The sequence below is a fragment of the Hetaerina americana genome, unplaced genomic scaffold (assembly GCF_022747635.1).
Source record: "Hetaerina americana unplaced genomic scaffold, ioHetAmer1.1.p SCAF_2, whole genome shotgun sequence".
Classification (NCBI taxonomy): Eukaryota; Metazoa; Arthropoda; class Insecta; order Odonata; family Calopterygidae; genus Hetaerina; species Hetaerina americana.
The window spans coordinates 70,069,041-70,083,692 of NW_027286763.1; the positions used below are offsets into that span (position 1 = coordinate 70,069,041).

At 36.0% G+C, this 14,652-nt stretch overlaps 1 protein-coding gene across 1 annotated transcript in view; it reads left to right on the forward strand.

Annotated features, from left to right (window-relative positions):
* Positions 1–13,622, forward strand: part of LOC139687917 (uncharacterized) — a 29,214-nt gene extending 15,592 nt beyond the window's left edge. The window contains exons 2-3 of the mRNA XM_071585262.1: positions 8,616–8,922; positions 12,356–13,622. Of these exons, the coding sequence (XP_071441363.1) occupies positions 8,616–8,922; positions 12,356–12,737 (689 nt within the window). The 3' untranslated portion in view covers positions 12,738–13,622. The remainder of the gene's footprint in view (positions 1–8,615; positions 8,923–12,355) is intronic.
* Positions 13,623–14,652: the final 1,030 nt, after the last annotated feature.

The window sequence follows — 14,652 nt, forward strand, 5'->3', positions numbered from 1 at the left end:
CATCGGTTTTATAAAGTATCTAAGATACAATAAAACGTAAAAACATTTCTCGACTAGCATAGGAATATTAATGCATGGGACTCAATCCTTTTCTGTAACTTATGGATTGCTCATCGGAAACCGAATTTCACGTTGTGAATACCGATGGTGATTAAAAATTCACGTTCTGTTAATAGTAGGGTTATTAACTTATGTTATGATGATGACTATAAAATTTAATCGGTTCAAGAAAAACCTAATATGTGGCATTAGGTATATTGAGGTGCTGTAGTGCGTGGGTAACTTGAATTTTGGCAGAGAGAGGAAATCGCTGGAATATAATGTCAGATTTTGTGCTTAAAAGAGTTGCATTCATAGTTAGCACTTGAGAGATAAATCGTGCGTGTTTTCCTTCTCTCGCCAAATGCCAAGATTCACTCTCTGGGGTGTTTTTTTATTGAATTTTCGGAATAGAGTCAAGCGCCAGGAATTTATTTTCAAAGGCGATTTTACTCTTGAGAAGAAGCTCCGCGCAGGTGTCTCGGAAGGATTTGCATAATCTCATTTATCGTTTCAGTCATGTCCGTTTACAAAACAAATATAAATCCAATTCCAGAAAATTCTTTTTCGCTGTAAAACGTATATAAGTGAGCATAAAAATAAAAATCATGATATAACGATGTCGCTTGAAAGGGTGAAAAGCTAGAGGAAGCAGAATGATGAAAGGACCGATTTGAGTCATCCTTTACCTCGTAAATACTTATCAAACATAGAAGAAGTAAAAGGAGGGAAACAAACGCTGTTAAAATGCTCACTACCATCTCTTTCAAATGCGTACTTTTCTATTATAGTTCTGTGAGTTCCTTAATAGTTTTTCACCAAATGATTTTTTCCTGCCATAATTTCTAGTTGCCCAAGTGCTTTGGTGTCTCTTAACGTCTTTGTCAGCAGGTTTTTTTGCGTCCTGAATTATTTTTCTTGTTATCACAACAAGAGTTGATTAAACGAAAACTTTCAATTTAAGTGAATTTACTAATAAACTAAGCGTTAATAGAGTGAAATATTGATTTCCAGTTACTCGATCAGAATTTATTGTAATATTGGGGGATTTCCGTCCTTTACAAATTAATCTGTGCTCACCAAATGTCTATGCTCTCTTGAATTTCCAGCTATAGAAATAAACTGTTGAATAATTACATTTCCGTGAACGCATAGGAGAGTACACAGTTTTTTCATTGCATAAATATGTCAAAACTTATTCATGGTAAACATTCCTCGTTAATATTTGCGCGCGAAAGAGATGAGAGAGACTTTCGTCACCCCTGAGGATATCTGCCTCCTCTTCTTTGCTACTTTTCGATCGGAGGCCCGTTTGCCCTTCCACGACCCTTTTCATTCCGCATTCAAAGTTTTGCGGCACCGGTCGAACGAGTTACAAACTCACTCTGTTGTTCCGAATCTCACAGGGTTGGGAAGGGGGAATATCCAAGGGTGAGGTCGAAGTGACCCGGCGGAGGAAGGGTACGAGGGAAGGGAGGCGCGTGGGAGAAAAGAGCATGAGGCGGAGACGCGGTCGTCACTTCCCTCTCCACATAGCAGGGCGTAGGGCAGCGGAAGGTGAGGCGCTTGGCACCCGTCCTGGTAGATTCCGAGCGGCGGAGGGTCGGTCAGCGAATGGCTTTTCATCCCATCCTTCTCACGACCGTGTGTCCGCACGCCACGAGCTTCCGTGTGCGAATGTCGCCCCTCCTACCCAAATATAGTCAAATGTGGGTTGGGTCGAAAACTGTGTCGTCCTTTGGCGAAGACTGATCTTCTAAGAATCCCAATCATCCCTTTCTAGAGGCCCGGATGTGAGTTGACTATAATTCAAACGAACGGTTAAAAAAGAAGGGTCGCTATATTTCTAAAATGCAAGATCATCTCTTCTCGTGAATATTTACTGGAATAATACCATATTTTAACGTGACTTCTACACATCCGAAGAGTTGTTGAATGCCAAGTTGTTAAATCCGCAGTTTAACAATGCTTAACATCTTGGTTTAATAGCCGTACATGCATACCGTTCATAAGGTGACGAGATTAGAAATATGATTTTGGTGTACAGTGGGTAGATTTTTCATTTTGGGTTATTGTATATTTGCGATACCAAATATAAAGTACGGACAATTAAAATAGCACCATATTAAATCAAATTATAACTCACAAAAGAAATAATGGTTATTTTCCTCTATGCGAATTTCTAAACTTACTTAAAGTTTTATAGTGCATGAGAATGGACCTTATGTTCTTGTCATTATTCACTTAATGAGAGCGTCTCGTTACTACAGTCACAGTGAATGCAATATTAGCATTAATTTATTTTTTACAGAATACTGAGCAAAGAATTTCGTGCCAGAAACGCTGAAAGAGGTTATTTCCATACCTGGGTAAGATTTTGAAAATGGTATATTTTAAAATTTTAATTCGGTAAATTTAATACTATAACTCGTATTTTGGTACACCTGGTCACTCTAACTGTGAACAATTATCATTTCTCGATATTCAATAATTATATGAGATTAAGAGTAATGAATATCGTAGAAAATATTATTACTATTAATTTTAATTACCCACATTTTACTCTCATACTAATCCTATAATAATTTTCAAAGGCGGGTAACAGTACATTAGTAGCACTACGTTTCGTAGCCTTACGATTTCTCCGCATGCATAAACTAAATGTCAAGTGTTTTGCATTGAAATTCTTTATTTGCAGTTTAAACATATTTTTTGGGGACTCCTATTGGTTAGTTCTATATATTTAATGCGACTGAAATCCAAAATGACACTAAACCCTCCGCAGAAACTAATTTAATTTTACCTTTTTTATTCGAGAACTTTCTTCGGGGCAGTGTGTATAAGATGGAGCAAGAATAATGACAACTATATTATGCATATCCATTGATATTGATTAAAAATAGAGTATTCGAACCTGGAGACGACGATGGTTAATGGGGAATGGTGAGTTTCAGCATGAGAGTCCGGAGCCGGATCTACCAAAGTTGTTCTCAAAGCGTACCGAGAGGCAGTAACATAAGGTCACGACCCCGGATCATTGGAGAAATAAGTGCTCGCGAGATTAAGTCGGCGGGGAGGGAGATCGATCAAGGGAGAGGAGAGCTCACCCCGCCTTCGGAAGAGGAATTCTTTTTTTGATACCGGGGATGGCTTCAAAGCTACAAGTTGATTTACAATACCACTGTGCATAGACTGAAATGTAGAATTAAACTTGCAAATTCGTTTGCAATGTTTTGCAGATAAGTTAACAAACAAGTCCTTAAAATGTATTTCAAATGGCAAATATTGTTTGTGCAGATTAAAAGGACTTGTAAACTGATGCAGCTTTGAGAATCGGATCCCAAACAAAAAGAAAAAAAATATTTTCCGAACAGTGCCGAGAGAACGAAGTGGGAAAAACCCGGCCGAGAACAAGGGAGCGACGCTCTAGAGAGCACGCGCCCATCCGCCTCCCCCGCCCTCCCCCACGTGTTCATATGTGTGTGGCATCAGTGTGTTTATCTCCCTCACCAGTCTGCCCCACCACCCCTCATCAACACACGGACCTTCCTCCACTGAACATACATATACACATCCGTCCGAGTACTGTTGTTTTAATCTCTCCTCGGACCAAATAGCACTCGTATTTCTCCCGTCATATCCACTTTTTTCCTCTCTCACCTGCCGATGATTAAATAAATTGGTCTGGGATTCCCGGAGAGCTTCTTCATTAAAATGGCTGCATATCCTCCTTCTCTTTCCTGTCTCTCTCCCCTTTTAACCTAACTCCTCGCTTACTATCTTGATCCCAGTGAGCTGACCCGTAAAGCCTTAGATTCCTCCGACCTCTTTGCCTTGAGCAATCACTCGCATTTGCTTTGTGTGTGTGTGTATATATATATAGAAAATACAATGTACATTATTAAAATTACGATAAACAAGATTTGGAAATAATGCCTTAGCACGTTAAACGTGTTGTTAAATCATTATATGATTGGATCCTCATATGCCTATGAGTAATCTGAACCTTTTTTCTGATTACATCATAAAAAGTGCCTGAGTGACCTACATCACGTTATCGTTGGCGTTTGGCCCCACTTAGTTTCTTTGATGTTAGAGGTCCGTTGAACCCGTAGAATGTTGACGGAAGTAGCATTAGTTTACACAGATTACCTTACGGCAAAGATTAGATATCGGATATCATTGAAAATTTCATAAGCACATTTGACCCACTTTTACCCCATCACTGATTTTGAAATGATGCATCATACTCCCTCGCTTCCATTGAGAGACAATATGGTGCGTCACAATGTTTACTTTCCAACATGATGAGAGTACAGGGAATTATTATAATATTCTCCACTTGCTCTAAAGGGTCATGAACGACAAAAGTGCCCATTATTTCACTCTTTTTGATATGTGTTCTCATTCAAGGAAAGACTTTTAGTCCCGAAATGTATCTCTATGTGGTAAATTTAATTCTTATACGCATAACTGTGTATTAGTTGAGTGATTATAATATATTTGCTTTCATCATCATTATTATCTTCTAAAGGCGGAGTCTTTTCTTTGTAGCCATTGGTCTCTCTCCATTGCTGTTCTTTTCTGTGCCTTACAGATTGTTACTCTCATAGTACTTTTTATACCACCTATAAATTTCTTTTTTGGCCTTCCTCTTCCTTTTTTGCCTATTATTTTCCGGGAAGCTTTTATGTCTGAGAACATATCCAACAAGTTCAAATTTCCTTTTTTCCATCTCTTTCATCAAATTCCTTTCCTATTTAATTTCTTTCAAAACTTCTTTTGTTTTTCTTGTCCGTCCATCTTGTCCTTGTTATTCTTCTCAAAATCTCTTTTTCGATTGCTTCCAATAGAACCTTTTCCCTCTTTTCCAATGCCCAAGTTTCGCATCTATATAATTATGTTCTTTAAATAAACGTTTTTGCAAAGGATTTGCAACTTAAAAATTGCTTTCGTACTTAAAAATAAATGAATATACTTCTTAGTCGCAAACTCTTCGTCAGAAGTTAAGGTATATGGAGAAAAAGCTGAGAGAAAATTGGGATTAAGTGAGAGTGCAAGGGAAATACAAAAAAGGCGTTACTTGAAATACCATCACTAATTCAAATAACTGCGGGATATGCCGCGACAGTAACTTTTTAAGCAGTGATCCGTTAATATGCATTACAATGCAACAATTTGAAAGTGTAGAAAAAATTTGCTTTTACCAAGATGAATAATTTTGACACTTTGAAATTGTTGCATTTTAATGCATATTACCGGATGACTCCTTTAACAATTACAATATAATTTTCGTTAATTCGACACGAAAACGTTTAAAAATGAGAGAAAGTTTCCTCTTCAAATTCTAAAAACGCAACTTACCATTTTGATCTCCCAGAAAACCAATCTTTCATTTAATTATGAATTTTCTTCCAAACCATTAATAAAACAAATTGATTTCTTTGAGACAAAATTTCCTAAAAATATTATTTCCAAGGTGGGTTTTGGAGTTTACCTACTAGTGAACTAGAGGTCCGGCTTCCATGTGGAGGTTCACGGTTGATATCCGGTTCATCTCCATGGCTCCTTCACCAAACTGTATGCCAGAACTTCGTGAGAAACATCAAGAAAAACAGGGAAAGGCACTGGTCAGCCCGCTACATTGATGTGAATCCCACTCTTCGTAAAATTCACATTAATATAGAGGAGAACTCTACCCTCCGTGCGAGGTGAACTCTACCCTCACATATAAAGCAAACCATTGAGTATTTATTTCGTATTTATATCGGGCTATTAATAAGCCAGAGTAAAAAATGTTTGTTATAGAAACAATTGCACCCGATTATTTAACAATTATTATTTAATTTTTTACCAAAGGCCATAGTTTGCCTTAATCTTCACCATACGATAGTACATACTTAATACCAAGTATGAATACAGGTAATTCCTTTTAAATTGAAAATTTTGTCTACATGCAATTAATCTGCATGAAATTGGCCTTTTATTTGATTCCAAACGTAAGAGCGCAGATATATTCATGGGAATTACCTCGGAACACGTAATATTTCTAGGCATCTCACAGTCCACCATAACCCATCGTAGGGAGGAATACGAGCCACGCTGTAGAGTGAAGAATGGCAAATGAAACGTCTCAATCTGGATGGCAACAGCGGGAAAATTCTCAGGTGACGTTCCAAGCAGTAGACCTCTCGTGACGACCACTTTCACATGCAAATCGCATTCCTTTGCTACGCCGAGCGAAACGGTTTCATACATCTTTCTTGCGGTCTCTCCCGTAGGAATTCTTCAGGCGAAGAACTTCGCCCTTGGCCCTCCGGCTTGTTTTGTCTCAATAGCGTGGAGGAAACCGGCGTTTCAATCTTGACCCCATCCACCGACGACCACTCGCCTTCATGGGGGATATATTAGCACTCGATTTATCTGTAGAAAAAAGTAATTGGCAGAGAAAATCTTGATCATTGGATTTTACGAGATAACGACTGGAAATAATGTTTACAATACTATGTCAGACTTCAATTTAATGGTTTCGAAAATTTCAATGAAATGAAATAATTACCGTCAAAACATGAAATGCGTAAAAAGCTATAAAACTCTGGTGTTGCTATACTGAGCGTTTTGAAAATTTCATTGACTGAACATAAAGTTGGCTGTAGAAGTCTAAAAAAATATAGGAAAAAGAATAACTTTGAGCATTAATTTCATAAGGGCCTGACCAAAATTATATCGAATAATACAACAATTGAAAAGTGATGTGATGGCTGCTTGTATCAACCGTCTTTCCATGAGAGAGCATTGAGGTTTTTTTTGAAAAGTTAAACAAATCATTCATAGCAGACTATAAGAGTATCGTCGTCCAGTATCTATGGTTTTGAATATTTACCTTCTATGAATCGTTTCTATGCTCCAACATTGTTGATATATTCATCGTAAAGTTGAGGAAAGAAATATGCGATTTTATTACCCTCGTGTTTGTAACTACCCGTGAAAATAAAATGATTGAATTAGTATTTATTTTAAATTAACAAGAGATTTAGCCATTAGCCATTATTAAAATTTGCCATTTTTTAATAAAAATGAATGGATTTAAATTCTCAAAAGCCTATCAACCTTTTGAATTTACATATGTGACTTAATAAATTCGCTTATTATAGAATATCTTCTTAAATTTCATGTTAGACATTTAGAGAAGAATAAGAAAATGTGTTCTAGGTCGTATGTATTTATGTGATCGTTCCTTGTGAATTAAATAGGGCATATTCAGTCTAGGTTTTACTCACAGGCGATATTAAAGTAAAAGATTTTACTCGTCATTATCTTTTGAATTGGATTTTAGCCACATATCGCGTATTTCATATTCCTTTTCATGAAATACTAAATCGCAGCGAAGCTGCTAAGTTGCAAACTGGTTTTGAGCTAAGGACGTTTAGGCTAGGACCTTCGTAATCCACACAAGATACAAATTATTCATACTTGGAGGCTGTGAGGAAGTAGGAGGTCAATTCTCCAAATTGCAGTGTCGTCAAATCAGTTCCTTCTGGAGAATTTCATCCTTCTTCATTCATAAATGGCCGAAAATAACTTGAGATGTAACTAAATTCCCTAATTCAGTACGACCCCACAACTAGACTTCGCGGTCAAAATAAGAAGTTTATTCAAATATAATATAAAATATAAAAGAAGTATCGCGTATTGGCATGTATATTATTTTCATAAATTTTTATATACGTAGTCATGAGTCTCAGTTATTTCTCCCCCTTGTATCAGAGGTTAGACTAATTTACCTTTATTTTACTCTGATTATTTACAGTTGTTTTATTAATTCTGTCTGCTACTTTCGTTGCATCAGATCGTAGGACGATCTTAAAAACCTATCCATCAATTTCCATGGTATTTGAATGTTCCATGTCTCGTAAAATGTTAATTTCACAAAAATGTGAATAGCATTCTTGTCAAAACCACAGTCCTTTCATCTTTTGTTGTTTGACTGAAGATGAAGATTTTTCACAAACTTTATAGTTTCTAATTAGGCATTTGAATTTATATTAATAGCACGTTGTGCTTAATCAGCTTCAGATTTTTATCAGATAATACTTCATCATACAAGTACTAATAATTACAATCCAAAAAGCATTATTGGTAAAACTCCAAAGTACAGAATGCAACTATGAATATTTGCATACGTATGGATAATTCAATGAATTTTGGCACCAAGAACGGTAGTTATTGAAGACATAAGTATATTTTGAACATATGAAAAATCTCTATACCAGGAATAAAATATATATAATTTTTGTTTGACGGTAAGAACATTTGAAATCATGATCTAACACAACTTCAAATTCATAAATTCTCAAGGTACACTCCTTAGGTATAGTCCATAACGGATATTTCTCTAAAGTTTTCGCTTCTCTCTACAGTGTGCATTCAATTATTTATTCTCAAAGGCATCCAATGGTGTATTTTCCCATTAAATGCCGGTAAGAATTGTGTTATTGTCACATTACGTTATATCGTGGCATAGGAGACTACCGCCCTCGTGATGAAAGCTCCTGATAATTTGTCCTCTCTTTTAGACCGGACGTACAAGAGTGCCTCTGCGGCCGGTTATGGCCCGGGAGGATACCAGTACCAGACGGACCCGAACGGCGTTTTCATCAGTGGACCAGGATATTACGCCGGCGCCACCACTTTCAACGGAGTGCCTCCAAACTTCAACTTTCCCGCCTTCAACTTCCCTGCATTCCAGTTCCCAACATTCCCGAACTTCTTCGGTGGTCCGGGAACTTATGCACCACAATATCCCTTTAACATCGCCAACACGTTCCAGTCGTACTTGAACTCGCTGACGCAAAATGCTGCGGCGCTTGCGGCCGGAGCTAAGTATGTACCGAAAAAAAGACGTTTTAATGTCATAAAAAGATCGGCGGTGGCACCTTAAATTTAATTGCTGCATGACAAGTACGGTTTCCACTGCCGCTAAAGTAAAATTATTCCACTGGGCTTGGCATGATTACAGTCAGTCTGGTGGTACGTAATTATAACTCTCAGTCAAGTGGAAACTTAAATTGTAAATGTTATACATTTTAATTTTTTTCGTGTTGCATTGTTTTCAAGATTAAATAATACCAATTCTCTTTCTAGGGAAAAATTAAATTGAATAATATTTAAAAATTTTACCATCAGTATAATTCAGTAAATAATGACTAATTAAAATTCTTCGTGAAAATAAATTAATTATTCTGGAAAATATTTAATATTTCTAAAAATAAAGGGTATCCATGCTTTAAATATGAATTAAATATGTTATTCAACTGATCTTTAAGATAAAGATTGTTCAGAAAGTAAAAATTCTTTTTTAAACTCCTTTATAATCATTATTAATAGATTTATGTTTTATTAGAATTAATCAAAATATGTTTTTTTCTAACGTTAAGCACATCTCTAATATTAAACTTTCTTGAAGGTTTTATTTGTAATCATATAAAATATTTATGTAGCATTTCTTTCCCCCAAAGTTTTAGCATTCAGCCAGAATTTAATTAATTACTCCTAACAATGCTGGAAAAAATACTTATTTCTATATTAATAAGAGGTTAAAATCTTAATATAAATCGATGAGCAAACATTTTGTCATGAGATGATTGAGAGTGAAACTGGGCTACTCTGTCAGTTGACGGGATCAATAAAATCTTGATTGCTTGAGGTTTATAGTGCTAATTTACTCGACATTTTGCAAAAGTCATGTACTACCACAGATATTTCTCTTTCTTTTTCTATCACCAATCCTTCACATCCATGTTATTTGTGTTGTCTTCCGTTTATGTGTTTTTCTTCAAACCCTACCGCTCCGATAATCATGTCCCGTTTCCTACCTTCTGCTATAATTGCAATTATTTTGGTCGAATACTTTGGCACATAACACTAATGTTTATTTCAATGATATTTATTTTTGATAATAATTATTCAATAATAACTTCCCTGCAAAGTTACTTTGGGTGACATCTTATATAATGAAAAAAATTGCATTCTCTGTTTAATTTGAATTAATTTATTAATTTGGGAACCACTGATTTAAAAAATATCGCGAAAAATCTGTCATTACATTCATTCTGTGAATTTCTCGAACTGTCCCCATTCATTAAAAATGTAAAACTTCAAATGAAACATGGCAAATGTTTTAATTTGATCATGCGTATTCTTAAAATGTTTACCCTGATGACTTTATATTTTTTCGTGCCAAAAACATTCTTCCTTGTCCATGCAACCCTTATTACATCAACCTAAGACTTTTCATGATCAATCCATATATTTTACAATGGTTAACACTGACAATCACTCTTATGGCCTTAAAATAAACGTCTAAAATAAATACTTAAAACACGTATGCCTACCGTTCTATGTAAACTGTTGAAACCTTCCCCTTGTGACGTCTTTCCCTAAACCTTTATCCGTTTGTTCAACTCCAAGAAAATCCTCTTGTTCTGTAAAATTATACCCAACACCGTCAATGCCCGCTCCTTCCTGCTCCCTTCCCTGAGACCCTGGCATGCCCCCTCTGCTGCATCAATCAAGTCGCGGGAACGGAGTCCATTACACCGGGCCGGGATACGACATCTGGGCATCCGGCATCGGAACCTATTCGAAGCCTGTAGTCACCATTTACCAGTCAGGAAAACCCGTCCAAGTATTCACGATTGACCCCTCCAACTCGGTTTCCCAGACACAGCAGCCATTGGCTGCAGGCAGTGGAGGATACTAGGGGGGCCTTCCTCCGAAGACATGGAATGGTGTCGACTCAACAGGACATGGTAAAAGTAAAAATAGAGTCAATGCTAATAAGAGGATATGTTTGAAACAATGTTCTATTAAACATCCTTAGAGAACTGTGATATATTGTTCGCCACCTAAATAGTGGTTGGTGTTTTTTTTTAGAATTGTTCACCATTGAATAGATTGTACACATTATGCAGTGCTCAGTGTGCATAGCCTGTGGAAACAAGATATCGGCTTGAGTAACTATCAGTTTTAACAATTTTATGCGTCAAAAGCATCCAAATACTGTATTTCAGGACTAATTTATACCAATTAGGTTAATAGCTACAGTTATATTTAAGTCACCGCCGGATGTTTGGTAATTTTTGCCCGGTAGGTAAATATATTACAGCGCGCAATGTATTTTATTTTGAAATATTTTTATTGCTTTACGCTTATTCAAATAATTCTTTCTTTTTATTTTATTACTCGTGACTTTGACCGACATATGAAGAGTTAAGTAATTCTTTGTGAAAAATATAGTTAAGGAATTTTCCTTATAAGAGGTAATATTTTTTCGTCCATCTTATTTTAAAAATATAACTATAAGGATCTGAAAACGTTCAAGACTTTAAAAGAAAGGACTTTTTTAGGTAACACGACAAAGATAACCATACCATTACGTTCACCATCGGGAAATTTGCCACTATTTCTTCTAAACTTAGATTAGAATTATGTGGCTAAGATCAGTCACTATTATTTTTATAATGACAGATAATATTGTTCTCTTTATTGTACTAAGGTTCATCTATATTATTTAACGAGAATTATGCATATGATATCTTAGATAATGAAAGCTTATAGATAGTCTTTCTTTCCATTTGACACCGAACTTTTCTGTTGCGGTTAACTAATGACTAGAAATGAATGAAGATCGTTATGAATTGAAAATTATTTTTATCTCCACGATGAAATGAATGAAAATTTATGCATTTCTCAAATCTTTCTCCATAAACTCAAATCTTTCTCCATGCCACATCAAAGTTATTTTAGGCTAAGTATGCCCCGTATCGCTCAGATAACTGATGTTGACAAAATCAAAATTAAATTATTTTTTAGGAAAGAATAGTTGGACCATTTTGTCTAAATTTCATAAATTTTGTGAAATGAAATATGAGGTAAATGAAGGTCTCAGATGTGAATTGAATCCAAGCGTTGCATACAAAATGTCAAGTTAAATAGCACCTACAAAATTTAATATGCGTATTAAATTAAACGACAGGCAAGCGCGTATATTGTGTGGACATTAGTTCATTCGCTAGACATATGGAACAGTTTGGAAAATGATTTTAAAACTCTTTATATAAACTGATATTTGATAAACTTATCGTGGCCCATTTCCATTCTGAACCCCTCAAATTAAGATTGCTCTTGTGGTGTTAACGTGCGTACAATCTAAATTCTCTCCAAATCCTTCCGGGTTTACGCACGGTTTTCCCTATACCGTGATTCTATCCGAAACTGCACTGACTTTCTTGTTTTCTCTCTCTTTTAACGCCAGGCCGTACAATGTCCCCATCAAGTATTCATCCATCCCCAAAGGCCACAGCTCATCATCATCATCGTCATCGTCCTCCTCATTCGCTTTTCCGAACTTCCCAGCTCCCCCTCCCAACCCCTTCTTCCCACCACTTCAGCCCGTGCAGCCCATTGACTTCTCGGAGCTTGGCAACCGTTTTGGCGAGGAGGGTGGCACCTCGGTGGGCAGCAGTGTATCCTCCTCATCATCCATCAACTCCAATCAACCTGGGAGCCATGGCACATTTAGCTCCTCGGTCCACGGAACCACCAACGTCAACGGCCACGAGGAGAGCTTCCACCAGTCGACCACGGGAGTGCACGAAAACGGGCAGGTGACGAGTGTGACCGTCCACAAACCCTGAGGAACCCGGGAGAACATGAGGTGGTGGCAGGCAGAAGAGGAACATTAAATGAGCAGAAATGGACTGTAGTCCGTACAGAAAAATAAAACAAGGAGAGGAGACTTCAACTCCCGAAGACACAAGACCGAGACGTGGGATAGATTTTAAATCGGTTCCTGTGCATGAAAATAAATATTCGGCAGTCTTTTCAGTCTTAAAAGGGATCTTGATACTGCTAGTGAATTTTAAATACAGGAAAATTCATAGTTTTGACAATATTTGAACGCTTTGAAATTCAAAGCCAATAGTCTTAGTGATCATAAGAAAGAGAACCTGTACGATCATGAGGCGGAGCAAACATCCTTATTCTTGCAAAAACCTAATACTTTTGTCTCCCACTCATTTATAATATGAAGCAAGTTTTTTTCAAAAGAAATGGTGTAATTGGTGACGTTTAGAGCTTATGATACTTATAGATTGCCACCAAGGATTGTGGAAACGATTGAAACTATAAAAATATACACACAAAACAAGAAAAATTTTATTCAAGCAGTCCCAGTTTCAAATAAAATGGTTGTAAATGCACGCTAAGCCACTTGCACAGAGGCTGTTGGAAGATATCGAGTCAAGAGATCTAGAGATATAACCGGAGGAGAATGAAAATTTAAGTACTCACGGTATTTGGTGGCGAAAATGAGTTTTATTTGTTATTAACGTCTGCTCAGTTCCTAAAACACAAGTTTATGAAACGAACGAAAGGCATACAGACCATTCGATTTGTAATGTTAATTTATCAAACCATAACCATATGAAATACATTGCATGTATCTTAGATGCGTGTCTAGTAATTAATATTTAAAATGAATTAATATAAAACTTTGAAATGATGCAATAAAATATACTTATAAAGTTTTTTATTTTATTTTTTATTTTTGTAATTTATACATAGCTTATAATGAAGAAATTATATCATAGATTTTAATCGTAGCTAGAAGAAGAAGATGGATATTCTGTTATACAAAGGGTACCAAAGAGGTGAACAACTTAATGTATATCCTTTAGAATATACACAGTAATTCATATCTGCATTAACTGCAAACCTGTATAGGACTACTGTGCTTTGTAACAGGGTGTTCAAGCTGATTTTCATTAGAATATCAATTTTCATTGGAGGAAATTCAATTTTGTTTTAATTAAATTGACAGCAGAGTTTTCCAACTAATATAAATACCTAATGTCTCATATTTATAAGTACGTGTGCTTTGACATTAATATAACCTTGCTGGCTCAAACACTTGAATTTTGTTATGCACAAAGATAGAAATTTCCAAACAAAAGGCAGAAAATTAAATAGTGAGGTCGAGCGCCATGTAATAAAAACAATGAGGTGAATGGATCAGAGTTTTCATATGAAATATAAAAACATTCACTACAAAGTTCTTTGAAATCAATTTCAGCATGCATTTCAACATTAAATCGGAAACAAATTCTAAAGCCAAACTGGAAAATCCGTTTAAATATGCAAGTTCCTATGAAAATTCTTTAGCTTACTTCATTTTTTTTGGTCTCTTATAATTTTAGCCTTGTAATATATTCAATAAATAGCATTCATTAACTCCTAGCTGTCCAACTTAGGATACTAATGTCTTGCTACGAATTAACCTCTTTTTGCCCTAATATTTCAGAGTAAACAGAAGCTGCAATAGGTTGATTAGAATCAAACTAAGCAGCAATTAGTAAAGTTCAGGCAAGCGCATGAAATAAAAGGTGATGTGTGGGGGAAACACATTATTCAAAAAAATAATTCATGTATTCTAAGATTTTCCCTATCCAAAATAATAAACACAAAGGAGCAGAATTTATTCTTATCCTGCAGGAACAATTTATACGCAAAAAATCAACACAAATAGAGATTAAAGCTTTGTGTCTACTTTTG